Source organism: Etheostoma spectabile, chromosome 10 (assembly GCF_008692095.1).
Source record: "Etheostoma spectabile isolate EspeVRDwgs_2016 chromosome 10, UIUC_Espe_1.0, whole genome shotgun sequence".
In the NCBI taxonomy this organism is placed as follows: domain Eukaryota; kingdom Metazoa; phylum Chordata; class Actinopteri; order Perciformes; family Percidae; genus Etheostoma; species Etheostoma spectabile.
The window spans coordinates 22,485,967-22,513,963 of NC_045742.1; the positions used below are offsets into that span (position 1 = coordinate 22,485,967).

Sequence of the window (27,997 nt, forward strand, 5' to 3'; positions counted from 1 at the left end):
TTATTGTATGTAGCTAACGTTTTGCGTGTCAAATTCTAATTTGTAATGTAACTAGTAACTATTTAAATGTAGTAGAGTAAAAACTACAATGTTTCCCTCTGCATATAGACTGTAAATATAGCTAGTATTTAAAAAAAATATATATATATACAAAATTAAATACAGGACTAAACCACTATGTATTTGGAAGACCTCCCTGTTGCAATAAGCATTTCATAAAGTGGAATTGTGTTTATATGTATTAGTGTTGTAAAATCGTGACATTTTGTTGCTGGACCTTTTTATTGGTCTAGAAAAGGTTTGTTGGGACAAAAAACAGGAGGTGTAGGAGAACTAAATAGCACTTGCCAAGGCCTGAAATAAGCCTCAGCATATAAATACCTCTGACCTGATTCAACATGGCCCACCAGATGTGCCAAAAAAAAAAAAAAAAATTGCTGTCACACAACAAATGGCATCAGGTGCGAGACTCCCATTTACTAGAAAACCTTTAGGGGGCAAACCAATTAACCAGGGCCACTCAGAAAATACTAAAATAAAAAGTGGAAAGCCTTCAGTCTTGTGAATCAACATTAGGCATATAATTCTTCCTCACAGCTGTTTTATTCGTTCAACAACTCACATTACAAATACTTCAAATGTATGCATACAGTTACAAACAGTTGGCAGCAAATGAATTTATGACATTAGATCTTTGTTTTACTTCGATACTACAAACCAACTATAAAAACTGACGTCTGTATTGTAGCGTAAATTAATCAGGAAGAAAACATAAAAATTGGAACTTACGTATAAATGCGAAATGACTTAATAAAAATCAAAATGATATCAGGTAAAAAAAAAAAAAAGTTAATAAATATAACCTTCCCAGCATACAATTAAAAACTATTGAAATTTTGCAATCAATACTAACAGACATAATCATTATTCTTTTCATCGGAAAATGTGGAGCACAATACAGCAATTAGAAAAACTAGACACATCAACAAGTTTAACACATCACCCCAAAAATATAACAAAAATCTGATCAAAATGATATACATTTCAATTGAAAATATAGCAAATGCTAAATACATTATCGACCTAGTATATACAATGTTTTCAATCACAGTAGCATGGTAGTAGCAAAATAAGTAAATAAGCACAAAACTAATGTTTAAAAATAAATTCAGGTATAAATTAGTTTTTTTTTTTCTCGCAGACATCAGCATGAACAATAGGAAACAAATGTGTAAATGACTGCATGGATTAAATGACTTACACTGCGGAGACTTGTTTCTGGAAAGAATAAGTATTGCACATAATGGCTCAAAGTTAACTTGCAACATTAAATCACATTCAGGTTATGTCCCAAAGCATGCCACATCACAAAGGGGGTCAAGTGATCAAGTCTCCTCACCTATGTCCTACCGAGTGTCCTCAACATAAAACACATCCAAAGTGTTGTCACTGTGTAGATTGCATAAACATCCTGTCTGTGTAAGGAAGGCAGACTCCATCATGTAAAGAGGCTACAAGAGAGGTGATCTCAAAGAAACGTTAAAAAGGAAAAAAGGAGATCTAGTGCATTACATTAGGTCCTGCATTAACGCTAGCCATGTTATTTATGTATTACATTATGCATGCCAAGAATAAGTAGAACTTACAGGCAGTCCCAGAAAGAGGATCTAAATATTCAAACAGCTGATATCCACTCCGGTGATAGAAGGGAACATTGACCAAAGCCAAAACATTTACCCCATCGATAATTGTATGGACTACACCTAGGAGCGGAATATCAGAATATATATTTTCAAGACTATCAAAATCAGTTTAGAAAGGTCTTGTCATGCCTTAGGATCCTGTAATTAGGTTTATTAGGACAGAGGAGAATCCATATATGACTGGCTAATGATAGCCTTATTTTAGTTTTATTTTTGTATCTACAGAATCACACCTATGCACCAGACAATTTCATATTTACCAGCACTTAAATATATAAAAGCTAATTGAAAATTATATTAATATCATTCATTTTCTTTTTTAAATTAAGTTTACCATAAATGCAGATCTCTTAGTAACAAAGGTACAAAATTATTTTTCACCAAGTGAAAAAAATGAGGTATTGCAAAAGGAGTTCTCCCATCTGTGAAAAATGTGCCTAAAATGACTATTGAAAAAAATATTTAGAAAAGTAGTGCATAATAAATGTATATATGTTCATGACAAAATAATCAGCTATAAAACACTGTACAAAAATCAGCAGGCCATGTATAAAATAATATCTTTATCTCTGTGACAGCAAATTCTAGCTACTACCATATCCAACCACAACACTTGTGATAGAAGCTCCAGTCATGGTAGAGCGTGCAGTGGTACACCATGAGGACAGCTCAGGAGACTGGACTGTGCATTCCCATTAGTTTGTACTACATTAGCATGTTAGCTTCCAGTGCTAATATCCCTGACAATATAAAGTGAGCAAATACTACTGTCAATACCTGAGCCCTGAGGGCTGTGTCTTTATTAGCCGACACCCACAAACCGAAACTCCAGACAACTCCAGCCTTTCCTCTGCCGAATGACAAGGAGGACACAACATTATCCTGAAAACCCTCAGATCAACATCTGATTTGATGATGTGTTTTAGGCCAATCTTTGGTTTGCCCTTTCTGGTTACAAAGTGTCGACTTATAAACCAAAACCTATAAACTCATGCCAGCAATCAAAACGCATGTGCCAGACCGAGGGGAGATTTTGTTATGTAACGTGGCCTGATGCCATACACTGAGCTTCTTGGGGAAAAAAAAAAAACTCAATCGTCCGACCGTCTGAAACGGTTTGCCTCCTCTGTTCAACCCAATCATTTGCACTCGACCTTTGGTAAATGGTACAGTTGTTCTCTAATCCTGCAAGCGAAAAGTAAGAAAATGCACCCTTCTTAAACTTCCATAGTTAGTATACTGATTTAGGTATGATGAACCTCACTTAAATTTTATGTTACTCTTGACAACAAATGTAAGCAGCTTTGCCAGCTAACACGAAAAGAAAGTACAGTCAAATCAGAAAACATCTAAATCCAAATCTAATGCATCCATATGCTCATGCACACTTAAAGTCAAAACATAAATGGGATTTCACTCTCTTCTTAGCATTTACTTCTTTTAGAAGGTCCAATTAAAAAATAAAATAAAAAAATAAATTAAGTTGTTTTTTTTGTTTGTTTTTTTAAACTTAAAAGAAAAGTGCATTTATTTTTCATATCGTAGCCCATACCCTTCCCCTTACTACCCCGTTTCTTTCAATCCCTCCCCGATTCTGCATCGTCTCCCACCCTTTCCCTATCGCCTCAGTTCCAGCGGAAGGAGATGTGTCGCGGTCGGTCCCCTCCCTCCTTCACCAGCGGCTTGTGGAACTCGCGGCCGGCCCGGGAGTGGATGGCTGCCCAGCAGTACTCACAGTAGTACTGCAGACAGGTCACGTTGGCGCAGAAGAAAGGAGCAAACTTCCCCCCGCAGCGGGTGCCCTGGCACTCATCACATAGCTGGTCGTCCAGGACATATGGCTTCACTTCCACCTGACATGAAATGGAAGACAGGAACAGTGTGTCAAAATGGAGGTTGAAAAAAATGTGACTGCATTCACAGCCGCATGTCAGATAGCTTTCAATTAATATTTTATGAACATCTACTCTTCTTTTTTTCTTTTAAGACCTGAATAGGAAGCTGCTCACATCCGATGGACTCACCCGTTTATCAATCTCCCCGTGCTGCAGTTGAACAAATCGGGCACTAATGGCTGCAATGTAGCTTTGCTGATTGGAGAAGGCTACTCGCCCCGCCCCTTTTGGATACTTGAGTTCAGGGTCTGTGTCAATCCCAGCGTAACACACTCCACCATACAGACGGTCCATGATCATAGCCAGCTCCACTGGAAGAGCAATACACAATAAACGGGATCAAAACAACTCCTAAGAATGCAATACATTTCAGGGTCACGCAGCACACACGTACCTGCACGTAGGGGACGAGGGACGCCCCCTACAAAGATAGTTTTCCTCGGGTCCAAGGGCTGAGAACCGTCCATTACAAAGTCACTGTCGTTGAGGTTCCAGGGCCGGATCTGGACCTACAAAAAACAAGATTAAAAAAAATAAATAATTATGATAAAACAGCATTAATTGTGTTACTCCTTTGTGAGCAAGATACAGTTTGGATTGTGAAAATGAAAGGGGCTTGCTGCTTAAGTAATGGGGATTAACACATTTCTGTGGTTCAATCGGACTACTATTGCAGGATATTAGTGGTGGTGGTGGTGGTGGTGGACAGTGGCAGGGCATTTTTACCAGAAGCCTCTGAATGAAATGTGAAATACTGTGGATGAACATACTGGTGAGGTCATCATTTCTACATTTTGTCACGTGTTGTGCAATGGGGCTCACAACTGCCATGCGTAAGAGTTCATAATATAACTGAGCCTTCAATTGTTCAGGATTATTAGTCCTGCATATTTTTACCAGTATATTTTTCAATAAAATATTGCATTGACCATGAGTAGTGCACTAAACCTACAGTTTACATGTGATGGATTACCAAGACAAAGGACTTATTTGGACAAACAAAACAAATTAAGCTGTACTGAACTTTCCAGTTTTTTGAAATACTATGACAGGACAAAGCCCGCTTGTGCAAGTCAATAATTTTTACACTTGTGTTAGTGTTGTACTTGCTGGGCAAGACAGATAGCACGCCTGTAGCAACTAAACAGAATAAACCACTTACAGGCTTGTCTTTGATGGTGGGACTGGAGACACACAGGTAAAGCTTGCCATCCTCCTGAATACAGGCATCAATCAGGGCCTGAACAGAGCTCTCGTCTTGGAACAGCAGGAATGCATATCCTGATAGGTTGGACAAAAACAATGAGCGCGCACTACCAGCAGATATGCATCATCACAGTGCTGTAGAGTCAACACGCTGGCAGAAATGTAATGTTCAACTGGTTTGACTCACCTTTTGGTGGGAAATAGGACTTGCTCTCCGCCTTGTGAGGCCAGTCAACAAACAAGTGACCAAAACGGCGGAAACTGGCGGTAATTTCATCTGAGAAGGTGAACTCAAATCAATTAGTAATGGCATTTTGTGCTGCATCAAAACTAAACTACAATTTGAGTTTCATATACAGGATTGCTGAAATGAGGCACTGGAGTTGTAACAATAGGATAATATTTGTCATATCAACACATTTACAATAAAGTCTCACAAACTACATTAAAATGTAAAATTATGACTGGCCAAAAAGTTCAATACTGATTTTTTTTTTTTTTTTTTTTTTTAAATCATCACTACAAACATAAATACAACAAAAATCAGACATTATCTGCCTCTGACAGCATACTTGTGCAGTGACTTTGTTATGGCTTTTGACCTACAATAATGAAGATGAAAAGCATCCTCTGTAGCCATAACATGTCTTTACCTTCATCTATGTCTGGGGGCAGCCCTCCAACAAACACTTTGCGCGAATATCGCTCCACACGTTCGCCATTGAGGTGGGGGAAACAGTGGGCCGAGCCGAGGCCAGCGAGCCCCTGGTCACCAGAATCGTCTTCTCCAAAAGAGCGCTCATCCTCCATGGGGAACAGGGACGAATGGCCTGTTGGAGAGTACCGTCTGGATTACACATACTGGCTCACACACCAGCTTAGGGTTTTGAAAAGGTATAAACATTCAATGTGAAGGGAATTTGATTAAAACGTAAATACATTTATGTCAAGAAATGCATGCAAAAGCAGCCATGGGTGCTATTTTTGATGACAATAAAAAAAAAAAAGCAGGTCTTAACGCTACTAGGTCTTGGCAGGCAACATGGAAAGGCTTTCACGCCCTGCAGAAAACGGGGCTTAAACCCGGACAACGTTCAAGGCAAAACAATCGGTGACACTGAACAGCCAAGCAGACAAATGCAGAGGCAAAACCACAACGGCATCATTTCAGGGGTCATTACTGCTTTTTCTAAAAATCACACTGAAGAAATCAAGACACATTCACATCTTTACCTCGTCTTCTGCCATAACTTCTTGCTGCATGTAAAACAACACAAAAACACTCTTGAAATGGCTTTTTGAAGAAGGCACAAATTGAAAAAACACCAAGTAAAACACTGGCAGGGCTTGAATCTAATTAGTTAGATCCTCCAGCTGAAATGGCTACTTTAAAAAAAAAAATCAACAACCACTTTGAATTTTCACTAGCCAAAATGCTATTCATCAAATGTATCCATTTATAGCCTTTAGTGTGTATCTTTTTGATATTAATGAGCGTCCGTTACATTTAAGCCATTGCCAAATGAGTTGCTACAAAGCTAATTAAGGCCGTCAGCTTCACACACCTCTCTCTCTCTCTCTCTCTATTTGTCAGTATGTTTTCACCAGTATCCACACACTGCAATTGATACCAAATAACAATTTGATATCAATTAGTTTGGTATACAAAATGGTGTGTAATTGTACCCAACAGTCATTAAATGCCCCATTAATCACTTATGCTTGACCTGCATTTTTACGAAAATGTATTGTGCAACCCTTTCAGTAACTCCACACATGACTGAAGAAACAGTGCAAATCATTGTATTTGAAAATAAAATGCTCATCGCTACGCATGGAAGAAATTGATGACTGGATTTTTATTACCACTACAAACATAAATACAACTTACAAAGTTGACATCATCTGCCTCTGACAGCATACTTGTGCAGTGATTTATTTCCTCTTTGCAGTCTCTGCACCTCCCTGACAACAGTATTTATTTCCTATTTGAAGAAGCCGGTCTGGTCTGGTCTCCTTTTAGTCAGCCATTTTGTGTGCCACAGTAGTCTACCAGAGCAGTTTAGAGAAGGGCAGTTTAGAGAAGGGTCTAAAACAAGGAACGTGACTTAAGTCATTTTTACCACTTGTTTTATCTCGCAGTGACGTTATGTAATAGCCAGAGGTTTCTCTTTTCCTTTTTATTTCATGTCGCCTCACCAAATTCCCATCCACTACGTTGAAATGGTTATGAAGGACTGAATCTCGATTCTTGACTTGCATTTAAATTACTACATTTTTTTCTACATTTGGCAGACATCAATTTCAAGCCCTGACTTCTGGTACAGCACTGCACATTTGTATGCATGTCATTTACATACGTACCATTCATAGGTAGAGGCCCGTCTCCACCCTGGTGAGAGAAGCTGTAGCGTCCTACATGACGAAAAAAACAAAACAGGAGAGGCCTCAGAACAGCACGTCAAGACATTAACTTCTTAACCTTAATGTATACATTTCTCCCCAACCCACTGAAGTTATGTTGGAATGTCTTTTTCCCTTATCATGGTCATTGCATTTCTGTGAGTGATTTTTGTTCTTATGTATGTGAATGGTTGTCTTGCTACTGGATGCGTAAACTTTCTTTTGGGATGAAGTAAGTAAGCATGTAAATATCTATCTATCTATCAATCAATCAGACCGTGACAGCACACATCTGGTGGAAGTATGAAGAAATCGGCAGACAAAAATCATATAGTGCCTCAAATCAGGGCTGTAGTATTCTAGTTGGTTCGACAGAGTCCAGGGACTATATGCTTTTGTACCAAGTTAACTTCCTCGTTCAAAACAAAACCATTGATGCACGCTCGTTCAGAAAAGAGGTATTAGTTTCTAGAACAGAAATCGAGATCTGTCGCCTGGTATACACCTAGAAATGTTCTGATACAATACCAGTATCGGTACCGCCTCCGATACTGCCTAAAACGCTGGTATTGGAAGTACTGGAGGTTATGCACCGATTCGATACCACGTAATAAAGCCCTAAAGAAAACCTATGTGAAAGTAGCTTATTTATATTCTTTTTCCGTTACAACTGACTGTCAAACTGGATGAAAAAAGAAAGTCCTGTGGCATTCATTGTTTGTGTTTGTTCATTTTTCACAAAGAGTTTAACCTGAGCCCGACTGACAACAAATCACATTGCACCACATCACATCACATCATATCCATAAAGGGATAGTAGTATACAGTTGTTAAAACATAAAATATGTAACACACTGGTATCGGATAAGTACTCGGTATAGGCCGATACGCAAGTTCAACTATCGGAATCAGTACTGGGAAGCAAAAAAATGGTATCAGACCATTTCTATAAACACCTGACTGCATCATATACCTCAATCATCAGGTATCGATCATTTTCATTTTGGCCACAGACACAGTGTCAGAGAGCCCTTTGTACTATGAATTCTTCAGAACAAGCTTCAAGTTCAAGAATGGGAACATTTCCATTTTATATTTTAAGTAATAATGGCCTAATGTATGTTACTTACATAAATTATGAACAGGTAAGGGAGTGGTCTTAAAGAGGATTCTTTCTTTTTTTCCTGTCTCAGTATCGACTGTCTCTCTTTTGGACTCGGTCTTGACTAGTCCTGGTCTCAACAAAGATGGACTTGACTGCAGCCCTGCTTCAAATGTATTTCATCTTAGTCTCACGTGTACACAAAAGTGCATGTCAGTGTAAAATCATATGCTCGAAAAATACTGGAATAAGTCCAAGATTGTGTGTTTGACTTTCAAATTATTTGCTGGTTTATTATTGAAGAAGCGGTTTAAAAAACAAAAAAAAACAGAAGTTTGTAAATAGAAGGTTTGTGCATCAGCTGGCCCACATTAGCAACAGCTGGCTGTGATGGAAAAAGAGTTTCTTTTAAGATTGACTGGAACAAAAACTGAACTGAAATGTTTTATTAATAAGAGTTTGCTGAGATCAATGAGTCTCCACAGCAAAAATTGCTGCAGATGATTCTCGTCATGAGTTACGGAGATTAAAACACAGAACTGTACTGCAAGGGAAGACTAACTGATCTGAGTGGGTCTCATTAATGATACGTTCATTCCCCCCCCTTAGATTGCAACATGCATGCAACGTTTCTGTACCGATACAAAAACAATACTTTTGATTCTTTTCTTTGAGAAATATAAGCCTCTTTTTCTACAAAAATGCTTTTTAGTCATTTTTGATGAGATTTTTTTTGATTGATGACTGTTTCGATTAGATCAAAGACTCTACCCTGACATGCAATGCCGGCTTTTGGTACTTTTTTGATCCTCACTGCTGTGGGCACATTTTGTTGGTACTTAATTTAAGAGGTAATGAAAGTAGTTATCCATCTCTGTTTATACTGCATTTAAAAAATATTAACAAAAAAAAAGATATATTGGTACTGTCCAATTGCAAAATAGCAGAAGTAACATTGTATACCTAGTGCTGGATATTTAACCTCAACTTTTTAAGAGTGGCAACAAAATTGTGATTTTAGCATCTTTTTGGTGTCATTACCAAAACTCTGTTATTCTATTGGGAACCATATTTATAGAGTCTGAATGGGATTTTGTGTGTTGCTATTAGTGTTTTAATTATGTGGTGTTGTAAGACAAAAAGCCTCAAAATCACAACAACATATGCAACTGTATTAAGAAAGAAGAAGTGTCACAACTAAACACATCGTTTTTGGGACCCAATAAGCAGCATGCACGTTCAAAGTCCTGCTGTCAACACAGTTAGTTGTGAGCATTGTGAGAATAATGCCCAATTTCCACTTGCTGTCAAATACGAGCAACCCACGGCTGTGTTAATCTACGGCCAGCAGTGAGGGAAATTATCCTTTCCTTTTTCTACTGTCAGTGTGGGAACCAACCTTTCAAGGAATCCTGCTCAGCCCTCATAATGTCAATCAGAGAGTTCTCCAGAGAGTGCATACTGAAACCATCAAAGGACCGTGTTCTCTCCTGCTGAAAGAGAGAAAGAAAACAATGAGCTTCCTCACTTCTTACATCACCATCTAAAGCCGTGCAAGATGCGAGAGCCCTGACATAGTTTGCCATGATGCTAATAGCTAATAAAAACTGCAGAGAATGTTCCCGTAGAGACCTTCAGCGGAAAGCACAGTAAACAGAGAATGGAGCCTAGAGTATGTCAAACAAAATCACCTGCATATCTCTCCAATCCCATCACATCTTTCCCCTGTATCTGATACAAGAAGATATGCTACTTAAGGATGCATCCTTCCACTTGGCCGATTTCAGATCAATACAAATTCTAATTGAATAGCCATAAGGTAAAAACATATATTAGCATTTGAAACAATTCCAAGAACAAAGTAAATGTATGATGAGGAGTAATATATATATATATATATATATATATATATATATAAAAATAACACAAGCGAGGCTGCGTCACTGTGTATGCAAATGGGTTAAGAGCATGCAAAGCTGCAGTAGAGCACAAGACTTCTCAAATCAGGGCAAGAGGAAGGCCATGTGATCAGAGCAGATGATAACACTGCTGCTCTTTAACGTAATTATCTAGATCAGACCTAAGCACACACAGTAAGTTTCAATGTGTTTGTTTAGCTGGCTTTACTGTCACACTGTTTTGCTCAATTTTTTTTTTTTTTGCATTTGATACATAAGAGTGTGTTTAATAGGATTCATATAATTTGCCTCTGGGACGACACACTTATTCTAAATTTAGTTTTATTAGGTATCACATCAAGTCATTATCTAAACACCCGCCTGAATATTACCTGCCATATGCTCACCTGGAAAGGGTAGACACTGTCACTGCGGCTGTCCTCCACCCAGCCCTTGTGATTGAAACCAGAGCTATTTCTGGGGAACTTCTGAGAAGGAACCTGTAGGACAGTTGGATGACTTTTATACAAGTCTACTGACCAACGGCATTGTGTGCCATAATATCAATTCATTTTTTTATAAAGATTTATTAGTGTTTGAGATGAGTCATGACAATCTCATCTACCTGATTGTTGGGGAAGGATTTCTTCAGCGGAGAGATGGAGTTAAGCCCAGTCATCCCTCCACCTACCCCCCGTCTGTACTCTCTGACCCCCTGCGTGCCTCCCCAGCCACCATACCCCCCAGGGCTCCAGGAGGTGGATGTGGGAGTGGAGGTTCCCTGGTAGCTTCCCCAAGGTGAAGGGGGTTTGCTCTGGGCAGGAGCGAGGTGGGGCAGCTGGGTGAACGGTCCGGTGCGATGGGGATGCGGAGGGAAGGAGGGCTGGGGTGGATGAGGGCTAGCTGGGGAGCGCCGGTGCTGCTGTGGGACCCCCTGACCATGGGGGTGGTAGTGCTGAGGGTGAGGAGTGGGTGGTGGGTGGTGCTGGGAGACTGGTCCAATCTGTGGGGAGAAACTACCTCCCCCTCCGAAGCCAGGGCTGGCATGGTGGGAGAAGTTCTGGAACAGCAGGGGCGGTCCGTTGGCATTGGAGCCAGCTGGACCGAAGAACCCTCCGACGTCTTCCCCGACCACTGGAGACTGAGTGGATGGGACAGCAGGGGACCAGTTGTTAAAACTGGTCAGAGAGGATGAGGAGGAGGTGGATTGTGCACAGCTTGTACCCATTCCCAGGCTGTCCTGGTAGTCGAACCCGCTTAGCACAGGGGACTCCATCCTCAGCTTCTCCTTTCCCCCACTGCTCTCCAAAGAACCCTTCTCCAATGGGCTGTCTTCAGGAAGAGCTCCCTCGAGCTCTCCTAGGCCTCCCCCACCCTCCTGATGACCCGGGGACAGGGCCTGGGGCTGGGCCTGGAGCTGAGACTTCTCCTGCATGTCTTGGAGGTCCAAGGCCTTGGACTTGTCTGACTCCAGAATCTCATCTTGCATGTTACTGTGTTGGGCTACGGCGGGGAACAGCCAAGCACTGCCTCCATTGGTAGAGCAGGTGTTGTTTACGAAGGAAGGGGGGCTGGGAGGGTTGGAGGGGTGGTGAGGGTGCTGGGGTTGAAGGTGAGGAGGGATCCTTACAGGGAAACCAGATTTGTTACCACTGCTGTTCTTCACCAGAACTCCAAACCCGTAGTCCCCCATTTAGGACACCCAGTAAATCTTCAATTCACTTTTGGCCTTCACCGTCTTCTTTATCCTAATATTTTGGTTAAGGAGTGTCAGGGAAGGGGGGGAGGAATGGGTGACAAAAAGCATAAGTCTGTTACACTTCAACTTGATTTGGCCTCTACAATAAATTAAAAAAACAAGCCTCGCCATACCTAATGAATGTGCTTGGGCTGCACCCTGTCTGGTCTTGTGATGCAATCAATGAGATTCAATAATTGACTCGCTTGGCCATGGGAGGCCTGGATGAAATATAACACTTTCATAGCAGGCAGGCAACCACGGAAAACACCCAGCCTAACCAGCGCAGGCAGCTAACAGCCTGAGCTGGTGAAGCTTAAGTCTCTAAAGGTCGTTGCTTAGCTAGCAGCGAGCTAACAGCTGCTCCGCCACCTTCCATGTGCCCTATTAATCATGCAGATCCCAGCAGTCAATTTTTAAAGTACGTTTATGCATTACAATGCATCCGTGAACGCACAGACGTTGTGGTAACTTCTAGCATGGACACTTACCGAATAATCTTCCTTTTACAGCAATGACCTCTTCGTACGCGACCATTTAAATGCAGGAAAATGTTGATGACGTCTCTTGTCTGTTCTGAATCTAGGGTAGTTCCCTTTACCAAGCCGCTAGGCTAGGAGAATAGCCGATACCGCAGAGACGTAACAGTTAGCATATTTGCAAACCAGCTGGGAAGCAATGAACGAATTCAACGGCTACAATGACTCTCGAAATTTCAGAAACGTCCACGACAGCTTTATCAACAACAGGACGACGGAATTTTTCCAGGACACGAGTGGTTAAAAATGGTGTATGGCTCTTTAGACGAACTCGTCTGTTTCGTGTCCTGTTTGTTCAATGTCACACAGCCTACCAAACCTTGTCATAATTTTTACACCTCAAAATAACGTAACGTAACCTCGACGGCAGTTCTAATGTATCGACAAACATGTGAATTCACTGATATGTCGGGCATAGCTACCTTCAGTTCGGCGTCATGACCTTATCATTTAGATGTTGACATATTTTAGCGTTTTCCCTTTTTCTGCATTTCCTAGGCAGCCGGTGTAAATGGTCTCTTCTCTCTTCTAGATGACAGCTGGACCAGTCGGGAGACACTAACGTCTACAAGCCCCGCCCCGCCATCAGCCACCAGCCACTGTGTGTCAGGATTTCCCTTCTGAAGCACCGCCTGCTTTGCATGAAACCTGACATTTGATTGGATTATTGTTGTAAGATCACGCCCATAGTACTCATTCTCAATGAATGGCACATGCACTCTAGACGTTCTCCTCCCAAATAAGGATGGCTTGAAAATAATGGGAGGAGTTGATGCAATGTAAGGAAAGTACATTAAATATCCAGAGGAAATTTCTAACTAAACCCTCAACCAAGACTAAAAAAAAGCTATTTTCATGTAAGAGTATTGTAGGCCAATGGAATGCCAAGGGTTAAAAATCCAAGGTTTAGTATTGGTATTTGCATTTATTTCAGATGAGTTAATTTGACTAAGCAATGTTTTTTTTTTACCTCCACCTAAGCCTACAGCAATTGTCCGGGATAAGTGTGTTGCATAGATAGATAAATAGACCATTTCATTTGATATGGTTGGATATGGTATAACCCAATCCATTGCAAAGTACCACAATCTCATTAAAATAAGCTGCCGCTAATTTCAGCACATAATCAAGCTTGAGAGCTCAATTTATTTTACATTGGTCGGTGCTGTGCTCGAATCATGCCATCATATTATGCTATGTCACTTAGTTTAATAAAGATGCCTTCTTTAGGGCATACAATATAGTGTCCCGCATCCAATGTCTACTTGCATGCTAGAACCTCACATACTGTAGATGTGCTTTGCTGTAGCCAATTAATTGAAACGTTAATGATCCTTCACCAGGAGAGGAAAGAGTATCCTTTTCAATAGAAGTTCTCCTGCTGGACCTACAGGATGCATTGCTCAAGTGGGAGTAAAATTACTTGTGTCAAAGCTACTCAAGCTAAAGAGAACATCACACAGCTAAATGTGGTCCCTATAAAAGGGCATAATATAGGGGTCCTGTCTGAATACTTGAACAAATTCCTGTGCAGTTCAGTAATCCTGTTATAACTGGGAAAGGTGCACTTTCAGTATTTTGTACAATCCTTCATCAAAATGAACATAAATAAAGGCAAACGTATTGGTTTTACTATGTCCTAGAACAACTGAACTACCACAAAGAGCTGCTCAGTTTCAGCAGCTTTCCACCCCAGTCAGAGTATAGTTACTGCATGCTTGTTGATTTAGTCTTGTTAACACAGTGTTCCTGTCCCCCAAGGCAGACCCACCCTTCATTTGTATCCTGTAGTAGTAGCAGCCACATCACCCCACCCCACTCCTGTGCAGCAGGGCCTGTTGGGGAGGTTTAACAACACACACAACAGTGTGTCTTCCGCTTTTGGTTTCTTGAAAAACAAAACGGCTGGTCCAGGTGTTACTGGTTTGACATAGTCCCAGGCCAGTACCTGCTAACTCAGTAAACAACTGGTAGCTATGGCACTCTGTTGGATCACTACCAGTTAGTAGAGTGTGTGCTTGCGTAAGGTTGAGTGACTGAAAGTGTGTTGTTCCACCATCTTATGCTGCTGCCTGCTGTAGGTCGTTCGAGGCTGACAGTAATTTGAGCACAGAGAGTTGTGTCAGCGTTTTCTTCCTTGAGAGCAACTTGCTCTGTATTCCCCAGTGAAACTGAGCCTTGCCAATTAGGTTCCACTCATTCTATGCAGCTAAACAGTTAGGCCTGATTATAATATCATTATATATCACATGTAGTATATAATATTATTGTAGTACCAACTTTAGGTAAATACAGGACATTCATCTTTCTGAGGCCCAACAGGAGACAGAAGTGGGGTGCACCCTTTCACCCTGAATGGTTCTTTAATGATTCATCTATGGAACCTGGGCACCCAGTTGATTATTTATTAGTTACACTGGAGCACAGAGTAGAGGTTCACAAAGCACTCGAGGCCTACTAGCTCAGGTTTCTCTGCTCAGGGGCGCAGTCTCTCTCTACTGCTCAGCCTCCTCTCAGATGAGATCTCTACTGCCTCCATATTAATAGAGCTCCGTTGCCATACCAACCATGCAAACTGGGCGATTTCTAATCCCATTGTTTGGCCAGGAGGTCATCCATCTCCGGCTCAATGCATTGTTACAACAGGCTGAGTGTGACACAGCATAATTTCGCCCACATGTGTGAATGTATCTGCACTCTGTGGCCTTACGCAGCAGCTGCCTGACCATAGTGTGGCGCCAACGGTGTGCAGGTGAGGATGTCGGCACACTGTTTAGTTTTGGCACATAGCTCCCACTGCCCTTTTCATCTGTGGGGAAAAAATAAATATACAGCCTACATTCAAATATTTCACTCGCTCCCCACACTGCGTATAACTAGTGTTGATAACGATGCCAACGTATTAAGAACAGTAATGGCGTACGATGCACTCATCCTCCCAGCACTCTCTAAGTAAAGTTTGAGAATTATTTTTTGCCATGTGTCATGTGTATGATAGGGAGTCAGATTAAAGGAGTGCCCATAGAAATAAAATGGATAGAAAGGACATTGAGCTGTTTGACGTGGTAATTTGACTAGTACAAAACTAAATGGCGATTTTTGTTGGTTGCCATGGTGACAACACACGTCAGTGCTGCTGTAAAGTGTGCCGCGGCTCGCTGGGAGGAGAGAATGTTCTCCGGAGCAGTGGGGAGTGAGTAGGAGGGACCCAGCAGCAGCGGGTCTGAGGGCCGTTAGTCTATATCCACTACGTTCCACTTCCGGGGTTGCTCTGGTGCCACCGGAATTTTACGACGGATTTTCGGCCTAGGTGTCCCGTTACCTTCCGCTTTCTTTGTGTTGGAACTTTAAACTCCAGTCGATTTATGTTAGCCGTTATGGTTAACTGCTCCTCAGATCTCTGCAGGGTAAATCCAGACAGCTAGCTAGTTTTCTCTTGCACGACTAAAACGACATTTGAACGTACAAAGGTTCCACCAAAACAAGTTCCTTCCCGAGGCTATTTTGCAGAGGCACCGTGCCTCTGTCCGTCGCTTAGTGCCGCCCAAGACGATTGTGATTGGTTTAAAGAAATGCCAATAAACCAGAGCAGGTTTTTACTCCCATCCAGGAATGCTGTGTGGACTAGCCAGACCCTCCTTTGCAGTGCTGTGGTGGTAGGTCTGGCAAAGCGAGACTAGTGGACCGTTAGACTTCATTTTCTGTAACCAGTGCTGCATGAATGCACGGTGTAACCAGCGAGCCTAACCAGCCTGCTAGCCCACAAGTTAGTAAGATAGCTTGCTACCTCTATGGCTCCCGCATGGCGCACCGCTCACAGGAAACGAGCCGAACAAAGTCATCTGGCCACAGCGATGGGCTTTCCTACGCTGTGACAACAATGTGCACATAAAACATTTCTTTGCTAAATTTGACTCAGTTAGCGGCTGACTCTCTATCACTACTGCACTGCTTGTTGGCCGCAAAATCTCATCTCTGTGACTTTCTGCAAGTTGGTTTACACAGAAGTTCATGCAGAAGTTAGTTCGTTGCATGGCAACGGTACACATAAAAATGGCTGCAGCTCTGACCATCGTGCTACGTTGATTTGAATAGGAATTTTCTTTCTATCCATTCTGTTTCTACGGCCGTACTATAAAGATGAGGGAGTCACAAGCAGACATGGTAAAAGTACTCACTTCCCGTACTCAAGTAGAAGTAGGCTACGGATACTTGTGTTAAAGAACACCCTGGTAAAATTAGCAGTACTACTTTAACTTCTTTACTCAAGTAAAAGTATCAAAGTGCAGGCTTGGAAATGTGCTTAACCCTCATGTTGTCCTCGGGTCAAATTGACCCATTTTCATATATCAGTGTTCTTTTTAAGCCAATTCGGGGTGATTTTGATGGGTAATTTTGGGGTGTCTTATCAATTTTATAGCATTTGAAAAACAAATTGAAGTGTTTTTGAAATAGTATTGAGTAAAAGTTGACATATTCCAGTCTGTGATTATCCATCAACATCCATTCCTTTAATTTTATACTAAAGAATTCCTAATTTCTGCTTTTCTAACTCAAACATTAGGTATAATTTCCTATAAATGAGGTTTGTTGACCATAAATTCCAAAAATAACTAAAAATAACTATAAAATTAATAAGTTAGTATTGTCAATTTTCAACTGTGACGTGAAGAGAAGGCCGAGAATGATCAGGAATGTCTTGCTGCTTGTTTGCCAAATCTCTGGGATCTCTGTTTTCTTCATTTTCAATCATGTCGCCATCCATACTACTATGTGCTAACGTTAGCGCCATCAAGCCGCAATCATTTGCCACAAATGAGTGTGGCCGAATCTGTCCAGTCATCTTGTGGTGGTGCGTCAAGTGCAATGTATAGTCCCATCCAATTAGATTGAATTCGGTATTGATGACGCGAACAATAGTAATGGGAAATCCAGTGAAATTATTTGAAACTTGTTAGTGAGGACTAGATCAGGACTGGATTTAAAGCGGATTCTGGTTTTTCAACTTGGCCCCAGGTGTGTCTGTTAAAACGCGGACGGAGAAAACTTCTCTCTTTTGATGCTTCATTACAATCAAGCAAAACAAACATGCTATGGCTGTGTGTGTGTGTGTGTGTGTGTGTGTGTGTGTGTGTGTGTGTGTGTGTGTGTGTGTGTGTGTGTGTGTGGTTCTGCAAAGAAAAAAATAACATTGTAAAGTCTACTATTGCATAGGAATCATATGCTAGCAAATAATAACAATAAAACCACTATTAATTACATGCATATTATAAAACATGCGAATTACATGTGTAACTAGCATGTAAGTAATGCACCTAAAATACCAACGTGAGCAAGGACGGTCAACAATCGCCATTATGAATCAACAGCCAGGTGTAACCTAGGTAACAGGTGAAGAACACAAGCAACAAATTCACTAGCAAACTTAGCACACGCGCGCGGGCGCACACACACACACACACACACACACACACACACACACACACAACACACACGCACACACACACACACACACACACACACACACACACAATCTCAACTAATTATCGTCCGGCACTTTCCTTTCACTTTTTTCTCCGTGTGGCGTGCGCGCCCACTAGTGGCGTGAGGCGCGTGTCCGCGCTGTTCTCCAACATGCACTCACAATCACGCCAGACTTGTACAAAACTAAAGTAACGAGCCAATTTTGTAAAATGTAAAGAGTAGAAAGCACCGATATAATAGTAAGTAAAAAGTCACCACAAAAATAAATAGTAAAGTAAATTAAAAATATCTGAAAAATCTACTGGAGTACAATAACGAAGTATTTGTAGGCCTACGTCACTTCCCATCCATGGCAACTGTAACTAATTACTAATTTGCCCAACATTGCTCATGACGACTAATCCTCATAATCCTCCTTTAATACAACACATATTCGATCTGTCTGTTGTTGATTGTTTGGAGACAAACTATTTGTGTAGTTGCTGTAATCCAAGAGAATAATAGGAAGTTAGGACACTTAAATTTAGATTCGCATTTCTAATCAAAATGTGACACATAAAATGCTTTATAACTAACTATTCATTTGTAGCTTCGACCAAGTAACTCAACTCACCCTTATTAAAAATCAAATACTTACAGTACACCACCTGCTCCCATCAGCTGCATTTGGGTCGATAAAAAGACAGATATCGCCACCCAGTGGCCATTTGGTATCATTACACACTCCGACCACTCGTTCAGAGCTGTGACACTGTGGCAGAATACATAGAAACATAGGGATGAATATTATAGAGGCTGTGTGATATGTTATGTGGCATGTAGCCTTTCTTCTTCCCTGCCACACTGCAGCCAAATAAAACAAAATGAAGAAAAAAAAACAACAAGGGCTGGATTTGTGTGTCCAGCTCCCATACATGGCTAGTGCAAAAGCACCTCAGGACACTAAACTTGCCCCCTTGAATGACTTAAAGCTCCAAAACAACAGTTGGAAGTCTACCTTTCAAATCAGAGCACTGTCTAAATGTTTAGTGAGGCAATGTACACTGTTGGGACAAGTCATAAAAACTGACTCCCCGAACCACCTCGAGCATCGCATTCAGTCCAGGGCCGCTGACGTAAATGTTTAGGCCCTTGCAATAGGGAGGATATTTCCAGTCCTTGAAACTTTAAACACAGCCCATATTTCACTGTCAAGAAACGACGCAGCAAGTCAGACGAGAACAGGGTGTCTTATAACTTGTGTGTATACCTGAGACGACGAGGCCTTCTCTGCTAACCTGCTCGTTGAATGTTTTACCCCTGAATGCTTCGTCCTCTTTAGGAATTCTTCATCCGATGCTGTGGCACAAGAACGCGTTTGTCATTGTGCCACACTTTTATACTACTTCCGTGTAAATAAAAAAGTATATATTGATAGACGCAACATGTAGAAAATACAGACAAAAATATTTTAATGATAACAAGATACATCTGACTTCAGGAGTCGTAAGATATTTATAGGATCATATGCTCAATGTCTTACAGGTGGGTTACAAACTTCTAGACCATGTTCTGTAATTTCAACAGTGAAAGCAGAGTTCCTTGTGCTAAATGGAGAAAAAAACACATAACATGTGGATGGGGCACTAACAATACCGGGAACATGGTTAGTTTAATTTTCCCCTGAACACATAAAGAAAAGCCATTCAAGCCACTACATTATTACAAAAAGCCATATCAAACCAAATGACAAGAGAGCTGAACAGATTGTCACTTTACACACATACAGTACATTCTCAATAGGATTAGCTTATGTCTCATGCTGGGATGTCACAGGAATCCCACCTTCCACAACAGAATAAAAAAAAAAAAAAAAAAAAAAAGCTTGAAAAGCCTCATTGATGATTCAAACCCTCGGAGCTAAAAAATAGTCTTTGAATGATTGGTGTTGGGAGAAAAAACTGAATACAACAGAAAACTAAAAATGAAAAAAAACAAAAACAAAAAAACATTAAATGAGCCTCAAAATCTGAGCAGGTTTTGTCTTTTTGCACCAATCGCTCCCCAGCACGTGGTGTAGTGTTCTGCACTTCCACAGCTCAATGCACGCGACTGGCCTGAAATGGTCAAAAGCCTGTGTTTGTGACCTAAAAAAAGGGAAAGAAGAAGAGTACTAGGAGAAGTTAAGATGGAGTGAATCCTCACATTAAAAAAAAAAAAAAAAGAATTTGTCTCACTCCATTTAGCTCCACTCCTCTCTGCCTCTCTGCGTTGCTGGCTCTTGGCTGCGGCCCAGAGGAATTCTCTGGTGGCCTCGGTAAATATAACATTTAGAATAACAGCGCCAGAGCCCCCGTGTGTGGACTTAACCCAGTTCCTGGTTACTTGCTGCGTTGCCTGTGGCTCTGACGGGTAGAATAACAGGCCTTCATATCTCTCCTGACCTAGGTACGGGACCAGAGAGGAATAAGGGCTAATTTAGAGGGGCCAGAGATCTCGAGGGTTTCGGTCGAGCCTCTTTACTGCCCACTGGGACACCACAAAAGGCTAACATTGATCTGAAGACGAGGCTCACCCTGGTCCTAGGGAGCAAAAAGGTTTGGTTTTACCATCCCAGCATCGGTGAAATGAAATATCCCAGTAAGGTCTGATTAGAGGGTGATCGCTATGGTAACCCGTTTATTTCCCCCTAACCTGCAGCGGTCCAACAAAACTGAAAATCGTCCAAAGTGCAAAATCTAAGACTTCTGTGGCTCATCATAAAATACCCCTCCCCCACCCCTCCCCCCCAACGACACAGTATCATCCATTCACCTAAATCACAGAGAAGCGGTCACTGTGGACAATTACAAGTTTAGGCACCTTGATGTGTGTGATCTTACGTGTGAAAGGACTTGATTGAACATCCTCTCTTTGCGGCAATTCAGCGGTATCTAACAGTTAGATGAAAAACCAACTCAAAAGAGAATGTATAACTTTTGCCAGGTCAATTCTTAAAAGAACGATGACATCTGCTGAAGCTATAAACATGACATGAATCTGTACTGTCACTGAGACACAGCTTCTGATTAACAATGGATGAGAGCGACGTGATACTTCTGATGCATCACGTCAGAGTTGCACTCGTCCTCAGGAAACAACACGTGTCCGTGTTCGTGTCCCATTCATTGCTGCCCAGACAGCAGTGCCCGATGACATCAGAGATCCGTCTTGGCTCTCTTATTTCTAGCTTTTTGAGAGACTTATCAATACATACACGTGTGAAATAACTGTCCATATTCATAGTATTACAATTGCATCCTCTTTAGAGTGGATTTTCACTTTAAGAATGCACAAGTTTGTTGGCTTTGTGGCCATCATGCACTACAATTCATATGTGCCAGAACTGGACTTGAAACCTGTACAATTTGTATTTGATCATCAAGTATCTATAATACACATTCCCATGTTGAAACAAAAATTGTGTATGTTACATATCTACAGACCAATTTGTGATGGGTGCAATACTGTGAAGGGAACAGACAGCACACCATATACTATGTCATGTATAGCATATCAGTATTGCATATTGAAACTATATTTATACATGTTTATATAAATATAGATAAGTATATTTCTATGTACATTTTGATACTTCAACATTGCATACAGAATAAAATAAATAATACAAATATAATCAAATCGTACAGTAAGTAGGATTTGAGAAATGCTATATTAGAGCCAAAATAGTCCTAACAGCTCAAATAATCATGATAATAAGAATTATTATTACATTTTTTTTTTTTTTTTTTTTAAATTGTGGCCTACAATCTGGCATAACAGTACAAGCTACACCACAATTACCCTGCAAGTTTACCATGTGGGACTGCTGGAATGACTAGAGAGGGTGGAATAAGGACAGGAAAAGGCGGGGCTTGTTTCCTTCTGCTCAGTCTGTCTGGGAATATGTGTGTGTGTGTGTGTGTGTGTGTGTGTGTGGGGTGGGGTAGAGGGGGGCTGTGGAGGTGTGCATAAGTCTGCAAGTGTGGTTTTTTTAACGCTGTGGGGGGGGTCAAAGGTCGGGGCAGTCTCCTGCGTTTTCACCTCCGGATGTCGGTGGCCTCGGGGTCTTCCTGCTCAGCCACGACGCCGGCCTCTGGACTCTGGCGGCGGGGTCCCTGACTGCGATTGCGTGGGTGAGTGTTGAAGCCAGCCTTAGTGGGTTTGTCCTTGTCACCTTGCCGCGGAGGGCGAGGGTGCTCCGGCTCAGGGTGGGAGGGCAAGGGACGGCGGTGGTGTTCGGCGGCGGAGCCGGCGGGAGACGGCGCGAGGGAGGAGCAGAGGCTCAGGCTGTCGCACAGAGCCCCCCAGTTCTGCTCGCACTGTAGCCGGACGCTCCGCGTCAACGCCTCCTTCACCTCCTCTCCGCAGCTCAGAAGAATATTCACCAGCTCCACGTACGGGCTGGGCAGAGAGAGAGGCAGAGAACTCACATGAAGCTTGTGATTTCATGTTTGGAAACATCTAGGTCTAGGAAACGACAGGAATGATTGGGATGGTGCTATTACTATACATGGAAGAACAAAGCTGGATTAAACTGGCACAAGAGTCCACGGAAGGTGAACAATCAGAAATAAAAGAGAAGGGACAGGCTAGAGGAAAATATATCCAAGCATGATGTCCAGAGCAGCCACTTACCCTTTAGGGAAGAGATCTTGGAAATGGATCATCTCCACCATGACGGCCACATTATCCTTAGCAGCAGAGCACAGGTTGTGTTTGATGTAGCACTCTCTCTGGAGCTGAAACACCATCTCTTTAATGGACACACATTTCCTGCTGATACAGCTGAACTTGTGCCGTAGCCCATGAGCCATACATTTCAGAGCATCCTTGATGAAGGACTTCCCCTATTTACACACAGAGACACAACTGTTCTCAACACAAAGTCCCCCGAAGTATCGGAAACCTGAGAGTTCACACATAGGCCAAAGAAACCCTGTTAGCTATGACTGTTACTTTAACTTCTATATCACTTACACCTAATAGTTTTGGTACTTTGAAGACAGCAGTGTTCAGGAGTGTATGTGCGGTTGCGCTGAAACACGTGCAACTATATGTTTTGAATACAGAATGGGGTGATGAACTTCTGCATGAATACCAGTAAATTGGGTTATTCTGCGGCTGAAATCTGCCAACGATTCCTAAAATGGGACCCTATATGGTAAAACCCCAGTCTGGCGTGGCTTGGCAGGGCTTAAGACTCTGTATGTTGGAAAGGGAGATACCTAGGCATCTGGCCAACTGGCTCATGAACCTTGGTCCTATAACTGTACATGCACCAGTCCACTCAGAGGGAAGTCAACTTCCAAAGTAAGGAAAGAGATTATTAGATTAGTGTGTGTAAGTATGATTGCACTTGTAGGAAAAGTGATATATTTTTGAGGTATGCAGAGGGAATTAAAAAGCACAAATTAACAAATCTGTCCATAGATGACGAGTGTGCAGCAACGGACCAGTGAAAAGGAAAAGGAATGTTGCCTCTGGTTATACCTTTTTTTTTTTTTTCTTCAAACACACAGACAAACTAGTTTAGTACCTGAGAGTCAAATTTGCCAGCGTTGTGCAGGAACGTCATGCAGATTTCCTGTAGCCCTCGTATCTCGCAGGAGTTATTCTCAAAGCACTCAAACACACCACAGCCGACATCCCCTGCACTCACCAGGCAGTGCTGGATCTCAGCTGGAAAGAGAGAAGAGGTTAGGGGGAGGGACCTTATCATCTGTTCACAGCAGAGACAGCAGCAGATTGTTACAGGCGTGTTGGCAACGGAGACCATACGGCTTGAGGGCACAACTCCACTTCAGATTGCTGCACAAATCATGAAGCTGATGTGGCGTATAACTATTTCCACAGACACAGGCGGTCGCTTGTGTGTTCATGACCAAGAGTCCGAGAGAGAAAAAGGATGCAGGGCGGGTGGAGGGTGGAGGGTGGAGGTGGGGGAGTGAAGTCTAATTTCCCAAGCTGAGGGGCTTCCTGCAGAGGAACACTTGGTGACAGATATTACTGTGTCATTCTGCACCACAATTCATCTGCACCGCCTAGCATTGAGATGGGATGGTGCATTGCAGATACAACCTTGACTACTTGTGGGTGAAACATAAATGCAGTTATTTCTACTGTCTGTCCACTAAATGGGCATCAACAAGTCTCTCGTTATTGCATTCAAAGATAAACTGAGATTGTGCTGAAATGACATTATTTAAAAGGTCCGTCACTAGCTACGCCAGAGGGTACAAAAGCAGCAATGCAGGCAAAAAACTTGGAAAATATAAAGGAACATGTCATGTGAATACATAATATCAGCTCCTACACACCACTTGCTCTCAACTGTCCCCATGAAAGACAGAAATTACCATGTGAAAGTGAAGGTCTCTCTCTTTTAACCCCAAATTGCTGTCTATGAGCATGCATTATGAGACCAGCTGTCACAGACAAACTGCTGCTTACCCTACGTGACATCGTTTTACTCTGGAGTTGATATTGCAAATTGCAGGTTAGGTTGTCAGCCAACAGGCCATACACAACTTGGCTATGAGAACCCAACTGTTGACTTAAGTAAAACATAATTACACGCGTGATTTGCCTTGAAGGTGACTACTGATAGGCGTAAGAGCATTATTTTTTTTCCTTCAGTCGGAAGTGCGCACCAGTTGCGTTAAAAAGACAGCAAATAAAAGATTGACTGAGACTTATTAGAAATCCCGCTTTGTCAACAAGGACCCTCTGTTGTGGGGGCAGTAGTGGGGGGGGGGGGGGGGAGGGGACGACTTCTGCGGGGGTTTGTAGGCACTGAGATGAACTTTAGTGCGCAGGAAAAGTGAGCCGCTGTCAGCAGTGCTTGTTTTGGCATCACGGGAATGTGCTTGGAGCGTGTACGAGCTTGGCCGCAATGTGCATTAAATTACACCGTGGTGTTACCAGGGTCTCATTCTGTGACACCTTCATTGGAGTTTGTCCCAAATGTTTCAGTGTGGAGGCGAGATAACAATTGTCCTGGAATATTTTGACACAGGTTCACATGGTGGGTCGCGAGTCATGCCGAAAAGGGACAAAACCAGCCAGTACGCCTGAACAACGTGTCAGAGAAAAGCGCAGCAGTCCAACGGGGTGTTAGTGCTTGGATTAACGAGGCAAGACCCGTTTGTCTGTTTATGGTATTCAAAAGCAATAATTTGGAAAGGACTGGTTCAAGAAATACACTCCTGCTCGCCTCCAGCGCGGACCAACCAGCCACGCTACCACAATCATTTATGCTCTCCTAATCTGCTTGAACACATCACTCAATATTAATTTGAAGAGACAGCTTGGACAACATTTTCAAACCCCAGATTTTTCTTCCAGAAACCCCCCCCCCTTGAAACTGTTACGCGGCACACGCGTAGGCTACACCATGCAGCGCGCACGCACACCTAGATGCCCTGCCGTATTCATTACCTATTACCTTGTGCCATTCTATTAATAGTTTACTTACATATTGGATTTCTGTCTGAGAGTATTTACAAGATATCGTCTTTCGGAGTAATTCGGAGTAATCGAAAATGGTCCCTCTTTCTTCAACACCACAGCCGGCGTTGAAGTTAAAAAGCAGCGGATTGCTCAAACCGCACGGAGGAGTCCCCATGTAGCTACGGTTTCATTCGCAGCCGCGGAAAACACGTGTACACACACAGAGCCCGCGGAGATGTGCGAGCAGTTGCATCAACCAAGAACCGGCACATTCTTATCTCTCCTGACACTTCTAGTTCTTACCTGTATTCTGCAGGGAGAGGCGTCCTTTCTGGCTCGCGGGCTTCTCTGGGAGGATGTCATGGATATCAATATTATCCGATCCTACCACTTGCTCCAGCACTGACAAAACCAGCAGCACCACGGCCAGTTTGACCAACATTGCGTCTCCGACAGTGTGCTCCGATTCCCAGCAAATATCCGGCGGTGTGTGTGAGGGAGTGCGCGCGCGCGCGTGTGTGTAAGTGTACGTGTGTGTGAGAGTGTGTGAGAGAGAAAGAGAGAGAGGGGGAGCGAGGGAGAAAGAGAGACAGAGAGAGAGAGAGTGAGTGAGTGAGTGAGTGAGTGAGGGTTCGCCTTGGATCAGTGATCAGCGCAGCTGCAGCTTGGTGTCTTTTGGGGCAGCTGTGGGACTGAATGCATGAGCTGGAAGGGATGCTGCCTATATTTCTCAGAGCCCCGGGTGTCAATTTGGATGAAGGAGTTAAGCAGGTGTTGTCGGTTGGGGCTTCGCAACCAATGAGAGACGCAGACATCCACGTCCAAGGTTTAAGGGGAGTGTCCAGTGGAAGTCTTTTGAAAGTCCCTTTTTGCAATAAAACTGGCTCTATAAAGCAATATTCCCGAGCGAGTTGACTGTGACAGCTTTCGGGTGATCAAGCAGTGTTTCACAAACCAAAAATCTACACAAGTCAATCATATAATGTCCAATATAACTAGTGGACCTCCAATGACACACATAGGCAATCTTTCAACAGCTTATATGCTTTGCATACATTGCAAGATATCTCACAATTCCTGTTTGTTGTTGCAGCAGTGGAAAGTCAATAGAAAGTCTGTTTTTGCCATCACACTGGAGCACTTATTTAGGCCACAAGGCTAAGTAGAGCAGTATAGAATCAAGAAATACCGAGCTTGCCAACAAACTGGAGAAGCACTCTTCATAAAATAGGCTTAGCTTGTGGCTTCTCCTAAGTCAGTAATAGTTGTAAGGTAGTAATTCAATTCAGTACAGCTTTAAAGATGTCTGTAGCCATTGCTTTGACAGAAGGTAGGTGAAAGGTCGGCTATAACAGCAATATTCCATAAAACTAAATCATACCATTGTGCAATCAATGTTCTAATAATAATAATAATAATACACAAACAACAGGATGTCAGAACTCTATGTGATAGTCTATATTGATTAACTCACACTACTTTAGGCCACAATGTAAAGCACCTAAAACAGAATGCCTTTAATACGTTTTTTTCATGGGGAAGTGAATTTAAAGGGGTCTGTTACACAATGCCCAGTTAAGTCTGTGACAATGAGGTCTGCTAACCACAGGGAGCGATCTAAGAATAGAGGACCGACCATTGGCGGGGTTGCACATTTGGAGACCTAAGAGGAATCTTTTTCAAGAGCAACACTTGGATGGAGGATGCCATGTGCATGCAGGAACCTTCGTAATGTTTCCAGTGAGCTAATGGTATTACCACTCTCAGGTAACAGCCTCTATAGGAGCCATTGGTGCGATGCAGGTCAGCATGTCGCTGGGCAACTGGGGGACAGGAAATGGTACCAACGTCAAGAAACGACTGTCAGGGTGCCGGGTGGGCTTTTGCACTTGGGTCCCAAGCCTTTAGATCGCCCAGTGCTTCTGATCGTTCCTTCCTTTTCTTCATTACAACATTCCAGGCACTCATAGGCCAAACACATGAAGACAAATCCAGGCAATTCAGCCAATTCTCACCTAACCACCATGTCCTTGAATGGTGGGAGGAAACTGGAGCAGCTGGAGGAAACCCAGGGAAACATATCGATGACATGTAAACTCCAAAGAACCCACAAAGACAGTCTCTTCCTTATCTGCGGTGGTTTATCTTTAAAATTGTTAGGTTTGAATCAAACTTCAACCTGCCACACAAGGGTTAGGGTTAAGGTCAAAACGCAACGCCCTGGATGGGTGCTGCGAGGGGCACGGGCACAAGGGGACCACTGGTGTGAGTAAAACACTTGAAAAACCTCCTTAAAAAACCTGGGTCGGTTCTATAAAAGCTGTTTAAAAGAAGGCCAAATGTTCAGAATTAGGGTTAGGGTTAGGGTTATTATTGTGTGTTAATAATGTGGGAAAGATGCTTTGTTCCAGACACAATTTTTAGCCCTTAAGTTACGACTTCAAGTCACGACTCACGACTTCGTAGCGTTCCAGGCAAAGTCACCACAAACTCTAGCGAGTGTTAGCCGTAGCTAGCGGCTACCTAACGTTAACGTTAGCTAGCACTAGCTGATGCTGA

The 27,997-nt window shown here is 42.4% G+C and overlaps 2 protein-coding genes and 3 long non-coding RNA genes across 10 annotated transcripts; 1 reads left to right on the plus strand and 4 right to left on the minus strand.

The window, feature by feature from the left end:
• Nucleotides 1-581: 581 nt before the first annotated feature.
• Nucleotides 582-13,094, minus strand: LOC116696635 (cytoplasmic polyadenylation element-binding protein 4). Of its 6 annotated transcripts, none has more exons than XM_032527733.1 (12): nucleotides 12,907-13,094; nucleotides 10,833-11,955; nucleotides 10,615-10,707; nucleotides 9,709-9,802; nucleotides 7,169-7,219; nucleotides 6,038-6,061; nucleotides 5,458-5,634; nucleotides 4,992-5,081; nucleotides 4,761-4,879; nucleotides 3,993-4,107; nucleotides 3,728-3,909; nucleotides 582-3,556 (listed from the first exon to the last, which is right to left on the minus strand). In XM_032527733.1, exons 2-12 carry the CDS (start codon nucleotides 11,898-11,900, stop codon nucleotides 3,329-3,331), a joined length of 2,241 nt encoding a protein of 746 aa, XP_032383624.1. In that variant the 5' UTR covers nucleotides 11,901-11,955; nucleotides 12,907-13,094; the 3' UTR covers nucleotides 582-3,328. The 6 variants fall into 6 exon arrangements, with proteins under 6 accessions (XP_032383624.1, XP_032383625.1, XP_032383622.1 ...); XM_032527734.1 differs by having other exon boundaries at nucleotides 3,300-3,556; nucleotides 9,709-9,799; XM_032527731.1 differs by lacking the exon at nucleotides 12,907-13,094 and adding an exon at nucleotides 12,437-12,900 and having other exon boundaries at nucleotides 3,300-3,556.
• Nucleotides 6,202-7,158, minus strand: LOC116696662 (uncharacterized). The gene is made up of 2 exons (XR_004333800.1): nucleotides 7,019-7,158; nucleotides 6,202-6,972 (listed from the first exon to the last, which is right to left on the minus strand). It is a non-coding gene; the product is annotated as an uncharacterized LOC116696662 (long non-coding RNA).
• LOC116696658 (uncharacterized) lies at nucleotides 12,658-27,910 on the plus strand. Its single transcript, XR_004333795.1, has 3 exons — nucleotides 12,658-12,668; nucleotides 14,276-14,277; nucleotides 27,836-27,910. It is a non-coding gene; the product is annotated as an uncharacterized LOC116696658 (long non-coding RNA).
• Nucleotides 19,403-25,880, minus strand: stc2a (stanniocalcin 2a). Its single transcript, XM_032527748.1, has 4 exons — nucleotides 25,742-25,880; nucleotides 23,526-23,668; nucleotides 22,625-22,836; nucleotides 19,403-22,390 (listed from the first exon to the last, which is right to left on the minus strand). Exons 1-4 carry the CDS (start codon nucleotides 25,878-25,880, stop codon nucleotides 22,027-22,029), a joined length of 858 nt encoding a protein of 285 aa, XP_032383639.1. The 3' UTR covers nucleotides 19,403-22,026.
• LOC116696652 (uncharacterized) lies at nucleotides 27,836-27,997 on the minus strand. The gene is made up of 2 exons (XR_004333791.1): nucleotides 27,962-27,997; nucleotides 27,836-27,928 (listed from the first exon to the last, which is right to left on the minus strand). It is a non-coding gene; the product is annotated as an uncharacterized LOC116696652 (long non-coding RNA).